Source organism: Tachysurus fulvidraco, chromosome 12 (assembly GCF_022655615.1).
Source record: "Tachysurus fulvidraco isolate hzauxx_2018 chromosome 12, HZAU_PFXX_2.0, whole genome shotgun sequence".
Taxonomy (NCBI): Eukaryota; Metazoa; Chordata; class Actinopteri; order Siluriformes; family Bagridae; genus Tachysurus; species Tachysurus fulvidraco.
In genome coordinates this window covers 23898336-23906120 of record NC_062529.1, presented here as the reverse complement: position 1 = coordinate 23906120, position 7785 = coordinate 23898336, and the positions used below count along the sequence as shown (strand labels likewise).

Below are 7785 nucleotides of genomic sequence, written 5' to 3'. Positions count from 1 at the left end.
CTGCGAATCGGACACCGCGTTCCGTCCGAACGTAGAAAATCTTCGTCGTTAAAGTCACTAAATAAATACTTTATTCCTTTTTCTTTCTTCCAGGGTTCCTTGTGAAAATAAGGAAAATATCCAGGTAGCTTGTGTAGAACTGCGACACCCATCGATACCCTGACACAAGCTGGTAACACAATAAAGCTGTTTCTTTTGCAATAAATCGATTCAACAAACCACATTTTAAACAGCGAGATTATTCTGATATTAAAAGTGCTTATTGTAAAAAAAAAAAAAAAAAAAATCCAAAGCAATTCATTAACACATTTGTTTAATTGATGTTTATTCATTTTTTTCCTAACGCAATGCGCTGATATTTCTCTGACGAGCCTTAACGAGAAATTATTTCCGTTTTGTATCATCGTGTGTGTGAATTTCATAGTGTTTAATGCGCTTTAGATTCTTCTATAACTTTCCTGTTAAAGTGTCACGTGAACATTTAATGCTGTGCAAAGATAATGATGATGTGTGACAGGATGAAAAGTGCCCGTGAACAGTAGACATACATAAAGACTTTACACATTAACGCAGGATGATCTCATAGTTGATGCAATCGACAACAAAACACATCTGCAGACTGCGTTGACCTTAAAAGTGTAGACAGGGCTGTTGGGGGTAGTGTCATCAGGTGCTTAGTGAAAGCTGGTCTCAGAGACTCTAGTCCTTGTTAATCCAGTCTGTGGAAAAGTCATGGCTGGCTTTGGGGTGCACATCACCATTACTTCCTGTTTGTAAATACACTACAAATTAGCTTATTGATGCGGAGGAGAAATGAATAACTAAAGGAAGAACACTGAGGGGGAGGGGGGGATATAAACCCAGAGAGAAAGAGACAGACAGAGAGAACCAGAGAGAGAGAGAGAGACAGAGAGAACCAGAGAGAGAAAGACACGGACAGGGAACGAGAGAAAGAGAGAAATAGAGAGAGAGAGAGAGAGACAGACACAGACAGAGAGAGAGAGAGAGAGAGAGAGAGAGAGAGAGAGAGAGAGAGAGAGAGAGAGAGAGAGAGAGAGAGGAAAGTTCATCATGTTAACCGGTTCGTTTTCAACTCTAAACAGTTGTTCTTTAATAAGTAGGAAACTTTGTAATCATAGTATAAAAATAATAAAGTCTTTCTGGCAGTTTGCTAGAACCTACAGCTGATGTTACTGGACTGTCTCACCTGCTGGTCTGTGTGTGCAGTAGCAGGAGCTTTTATTGTGAGACTGGACTAATTTCTGGGTCTTGGGTGTTTCCTGAAGTCTCAGGTCGAGTGTGAGTGAAAGAGGAGACGGTGAGAGACCCGAGGCTTTAGCACACAGAGTGCAGAGCTCAGGAGAGGCAGCAGGACCTCGTGGGAGCTGTAATTCCTCCCTGTCCCGGTACTGACGCTGAGCGCAGCTGTGGTGAGCCGCTCGCTCTCGTTGCCAAATAAAGTGAGACGGAGCGATGGCCATCACCTGAGCATGCACACAGACAGTACAGGAATATGACAATAAGACTATAATAATTGTAAATCCTACAGTTTGATGTATCTCATTAAACATCTACAAAGGGAATGACAAACATCTCAGTTACTTTGTGTTCATTAGTATAATGTTCTAGAAAGCCATCATACTGGCTTCATGACGTACAATTTGCTTTCTATTCTCAAGAGTATTTTGCACAAAATTTCTATGAAGCGTAATTATGACTGAAAGAAGTTTTAAAAACAAATGAAAATGCACAAATAAGCAGGAACAGATAATCGTATCGTAAACAAAACGCAGCATTCAGCGTACTGGAAAATTATAAATTTTATCAAAACTTTAATTGATGAACTAAGCAATTTCCCCAAAATCCAGATGTGGCTTTATAACAAGTCAGAGATAGCAGTAGTGAGGAAAACCTGGTGGATCGCTACCTCGTCGCAGCAGCGGCGGCTGACTGCGGCTCGGTACTCGATGCAAGCCCATAGCTCGTCCCTTTGCTTCAGGAAACGAGGGAAACGTTTCCTCCAGCTCTTTCCCAGAGCCCAGGGGAAGATCTCATACTTTGAGTCTTCCTCATCCTCCTCCATGGGGTTTGCAAGGTATCTATAACACAGACCTTAAGTCAAACAGACAGGGCTAAAATTCTGAGTTAGCTAAAGAGAAATAATTTTATTTTAGATCGTTATTGAATTTATGTTTAAAATTTTACATTGACTATAAATGTTTGAGCATTGTATATTACATAAAAAAAAGTCATTCAAATAAAACCATTTGCTTTGAAACACGGTACCTATTCATTCAGATACAAAGACATGAAGCCACACGACTGCTTTGGACATTCAGCTATTAGCGATAGAGATTTCTGGCTCTGATGGAAACAGTAGAGAGATTTTGGGTTTTACAGAATCAACAAACAATGTTTTAAGCTTGGGAACATTTTTATAAACTCATATCCACTAATAAGGTTTCTGTTTATAATAAATTTGTAAATAATAGGAGCTGCAGTTCATAGTGTTCACCACATGATGTCACCAGTGCGCATTGTAGAATGATTCGTAAGAATATATTCTTTTTTCAGCTTTTACCGTTAGGGGGCGCCACATCGAATCATCTGTTTCCACCTAACTCTATTCTCATCCTCTACTCTCACACCAATTACCTTCATGTCCTCATTTAACACACCCATACATCTCCTCTTTGTCCTTCCTCTTGACCTCTTACCTGCAGCTCCATCTCCAACATCCTTCTACCAATATAACCATCTCCCTCCTCTGTACATGTCCAAACCATCTCAATCTAGCCTCTCTGACCTCGTCCTCAAAACAGCCAACCTGAGCCGTCCCTCTGATGTGCTCGTTCCTAATCCTGTCCATCCTCATCACTCCTAAAGTGAACCTCATCATCCTCATCTCTGCTTCCTCCATCTCTGCCTCATGTCTTTTCCTCACTGCTACAGTCTCTAACCCATGCAGCAGATCTGCTCTCACTTCAGTCTTCTACACCTTTCCTTTCATTCTACACACACACACAACACTCCTGACACTTTCATACCTTCTCTTGTTTAAACCTCTTCTATTTTTAATTGTGCAAAGAAAAAAAAGACTACTTGGTTAATTTAGTTGCATTAGGATTTCTACTGAAATACCACTTTAATGAAATTAACTTACAGAGCGATAAAGAAGTTCATCCTGCTGTGCTCAGTGATGCTGAAGCGTGCCCTCTTGAAATAGACAAACGTCATGGCTAGCAAATACTACAATGCAAAATAAAATGGTTTAGAATCTACAAGATTTCCACGTGTAATAGCACAGACTAAACGTATTAATCTGTTTAAATTTAATTTAACTTGACCTATCTTGACCTTATCTGTAATTTTGCAACAGCAGTCCATCCATAAAAAATCCTGGACGAGATCATCATCTAAGGAAAAAAACACAAGTCATAGAAGGAAACTGTACAAGAATTTATACTATTTAGGATTAATCTTAAAAGATTACTTAAAAGACCCTTAGAGCCTTTTTACACCCGGTCACTTCATGTGTTGTCTCTGATCCGATAGCTATCTGATTTGTTAAAACTGTTCCATTTACATCATAAACGCGTCTCGGCGAATCGGACATCAATCCGATCTTTCTACTCCCGCCCAAAATGCAAATATATTTTACCTAATTTCTGGGGTAATTGAAATGGAACACGCTTTGGTTTATGCTCAAAAAGATGACGAAAAAACTCGTTACGACGGTTATGCTACAAAAATCAGCATTTACTGTTTGCTGCATTTTCGCTGGCGGCAGCAGAGCATTTTAAAACCCGATGAGATGCCTGGATGAAAGATCAACTGCGAGTGACGTACTTCCGTCTGGTAGGAGTATAGCGCTGACGTATGTGGCTTAACAACCACATTCATTTACACCTGTCCAGTTTCATCTCAAATGCATCCCAGACCACCTCCTGAAGGGGTTTGAACCATCGGATTTATATCCGTCTCGAAAACGTTTCGGAGGGCATTTAGACCTGGTCTTTTTACCATCAGCATAGCTATCTGATCACAGAAAACGCATGAAGTGACCAGGTGTAAAAAGCCCCTTTGATAGTTAAAAAATAGTCCCACTATATGTATGTCTACCAGTAATCAGATACCTGATCAGGACACCCATGGTAACTGATTTTTCGTAGGTTATAAGCTTACTGAACTCCTGGTGTGTCCATATACCTTTGACCAAATGGTATACACATCTTAAAAAAAAAACAGGACTTGTAGTTTATTGTTAATCAGAACTAAAATTGTCCCAAATGACCTTATCTCAAATGATACTAATTCAGTCTAAAGAGGATTTTAATGATTAAAAAACTAAGATGAATAGTTCGTTTAAACAGTGAGCATTCCCAGGGGTATTCATACATACACAAGTTAAAACAGGGAGGAAAACTAGAAAAAAAGAAGATTCTAGTAAAGATAAAAGTTATTCATAAAGCATCTTAACCCTTAAAAGAGCTCATAAGCTCAAAAAGTGTTAGGAGAAGTGAGGAGGACTTTTAAGAGGATGAAGAGTTTCTTTATCAGAGGAGAAAATGACTGAAAGGAGAAGAGGGAGAAGAAATGTATTGTGTACAATATTTAATTCTGACAGTGAACGTGTAGGGATTATTTTTGTGAGTAATCAAGAGAAAACATCTCAGAACTCAGACACAGCAGAAATGACTTATGTGGCCGAATGCCATAATGGCAGAAATGATAATTTGGCTCTATTACACTCCTAAGCTGTTTACATTTATAACTGAAAATTTGTCTATATAAAATGAGTCTGTGAACTTTACATAATTTGGAAATCCAGAGTTTGGCTGATCCTCATGAGCGCACGTTGACAGAGTTGAAAACACAATGGCTTCCGTTTTCAGTGAGAGAAGTAAATAGACACAGTGGCGTTTTGCTTCCAGGCGGATGGTTAACACGTGCAACATGTTCTCCCTGAAATCCTGTATAATCAGATGACTCCTGAAGCGTTTCTAATTTTGTGTGTCGTACGCATCTGACCATCGACTAACGGTATAAGTCTTCCCTTAAATATCTTCATGCTTTAAAAAAAATCAGGGATCTGACTAGAACTGACCAGATGACCTCAAACAAGTAGGAGCCAAATGTAGGTAACGGTGACATCATAAAAAACTAATAAAACTAAACAAAAGAATAAATATAATAAAAAAAAAATAAGTATACACAAAGAAAATCATCCTTACATAAGGATAACATTTATGTATCCAAATACAATTCCATTCATCACGACTTGTTACAGGATTGGAATGAATCCATTCAGATTTTTTGCTATATTGGTCTGATACCAATCCTGGGATTTGGTTTCGTTTTAGCTTTCAGCATCACGAGACTTTGTATAACACGTCCTGCTACAATGACTGGTTTCAGTATGGAAGATTTACAATGTTAAAATAAAACAATAACATGTTAAAAACTGTGTGCCTGAAATGACCCTCACCAAACAGCCTGAAGTAGGCAGCCATCTCTTGGCGCTGGACAACCAGAGTTGGACCCCACGGCTGTTTGCTCAGGCAGGAGATCTGACCATGTTGGTGATTTGTGCCGTTGTTCTGGCTTTTTCCCGGTGGCCCCCGAGGGCCCTGAACATTTGGACGCTTCATCCGAAGGCCTCGTCTTAGTTGAAGGCTGTGCGCTGCCGCCGATCCGATACGTAACGTGATGGAGGGTGGAGTCTCTGCACGGCTTAGCTGTTTCATCATGTTCCTACAGCATGAAAGGATATGTTTAAATACATATATATGATTCTTTTAGATAATATCAGCTGATATACACCAACATAGGATGAAGTATTACACAGCTAGCAGTGGTTTGCGATTGTTTGTCAGAACATTCTGAAAATAAGCATTACGGTTTCGTAAAACGTTCTGAAAAGGCTTTTTAGTACCCATATGATTTTCCAGTATATTTCCTGGAAATAAGTTTAATTGCACATGGTTGTGAAAATATTCTAGCAAATAAATTGAAACTTTCAGGAATCTTGTAGTAACCAAAGATGGTTTAAAGAACATTGTACTAACATTCTAGTAATCGTTCAATTATTAGATCCTCTTGGGAATGTTGCTCAAACCTTAAAGCAACTATACACAAACCTATACGCTGAACCTTCCGACTTTCCAAGTGGGAATTCCGAGGTGTCAGAAATTGTTTTCCAGCTTCAGCCGAATGTAGCACGTCAATTGTATTATTACCTATTAAATCTAAATATTTTACATAGATGTTTCCATTTGTACACAGAGTGTAAGTTTCAAACTAAAAATACAATCTCAAACTTCTGAACTTTCTGTAAGACAATGTTGTGGGAACACTGCAACAAGGTTAGTTTGTAGTTAAAAACAAATCTATGTGGCAAGTTTCTTTAATGAGACGATAAAAGGACATTATACAGGAACGTTCTCGGGCTGTTAGTTTGTTGTGTTTGAAGTGTTTTGACCTTGAAATGTTCCTGGACAACTTTAGTTAGGTAGAAGTTTCAAAGAAATTTAAGCAATAAGAGAAAGTTTCTAGAAGGTTAAAAGGACAGCGCTGCCTTTGTTAACCAAAACACATCATGAAACGGTTCCCAAAGAGAAAGCCAAAGAGGAACCAAATGTTTGAGTTGAAAGAAAGTTGAACATTGAAAAATATGTAAACTATCCAGCTTTTGCATGAATGAATGAATGAATGAATAAATAAATAATTTCCTTTTTCTCACTTTGCCAACAAAACATAATTAGCTAACAGCTAGTTAACAGCCTCATTAGAATATGCTAATTGGTTCATTAACTCATTACATCATGCTAGATTTCCATACACATTAACAAATAAATAAATAGAAACAAACTTATACATTTCTAAACACAACAGCCTGTTCATTTAATATTATATCTGATCTCTTAGAGTTAAACTAAATAAAACGGCATAATAAGAGAAAAGGCAATGTTACATAATTAGGACTGGACGCTAATTAGCTGGATGCTAATTAGCTAATGTTTGTCTGGTAAAATTAGCTACTTAGCTGTCAAACTAAATGTCACACACTACGACGGAATCAGCTAAAAATCGACGCTCAGGGATGATGTTTACACACAATAACGTTTATGCAAATATATATAAAGTTCCGATTTTCTTTTTTAACAATTTGTTTTTATTCACTTTTACTCACTTTGGATCCGTGCGCACGTGAGCACGGCATCTAGTGGCACGCGCACGCCTACTCACGCTCTGTCTGTCTAATGAGCCGAATCCCTCGAACAAATTAGTTTGAACGAATCTTTCATGGTGTGATTCTTTTGATTCACATTTTATTTATTTATTTATTTATTTATTTGTTTGTTTGTTTGTTTTATTATTATTATTATTATTATTATTATTATTATTATTATTATTATTATTATTATTATTATTATTGTCTCACTTTAATGAGCCGAATCATTCAAACAATTAATTTTGAACGAATCGCTCATGCTTTGATTCTTTTGATTCACCGCCATAGAGATGCACCTTTTTATTTAATGTGATGAGTTTTATTATTATTATTATTATTATTATTATTATTATTATTATTATTGTTGTTGTTGTTGTTGTTGTTGTTGTTGTTGTTGTTGTTGTTGTCTCACTTTAATGAGTCGAATCGCTCATGCTTTGATTCCTTTGATTTTTTTGATTCACCGCCATAGAGTGGCACCTTTTTATTTAATGGGATCAGTTTTAATTTCTAGCTGTTATTTTCATTCTCCTTCTCCTTCTTTTCTTTTA

General features: G+C 37.5%; 1 protein-coding gene across 2 annotated transcripts; it reads right to left on the bottom strand.

Moving 5' to 3' along the window:
• Positions 1–308: 308 nt before the first annotated feature.
• Positions 309–7299, bottom strand: LOC125146079 (speedy protein A-like). 2 transcript variants are annotated; one of them, XM_047821872.1, is made up of 7 exons: positions 7193–7299; positions 5489–5754; positions 3358–3416; positions 3164–3249; positions 1928–2099; positions 1208–1484; positions 309–767 (listed from the first exon to the last, which is right to left on the bottom strand). In XM_047821872.1, the coding sequence occupies exons 2-7, from the start codon at positions 5748–5750 to the stop codon at positions 700–702; spliced, it is 924 nt and encodes a 307-aa protein (XP_047677828.1). In that variant the 5' UTR covers positions 5751–5754; positions 7193–7299; the 3' UTR covers positions 309–699. The 2 variants fall into 2 exon arrangements, with proteins under 2 accessions (XP_047677828.1, XP_047677829.1); XM_047821873.1 differs by lacking the exon at positions 7193–7299 and adding an exon at positions 7047–7147.
• Between the last annotated feature and the right edge of the window lie 486 nt (positions 7300–7785).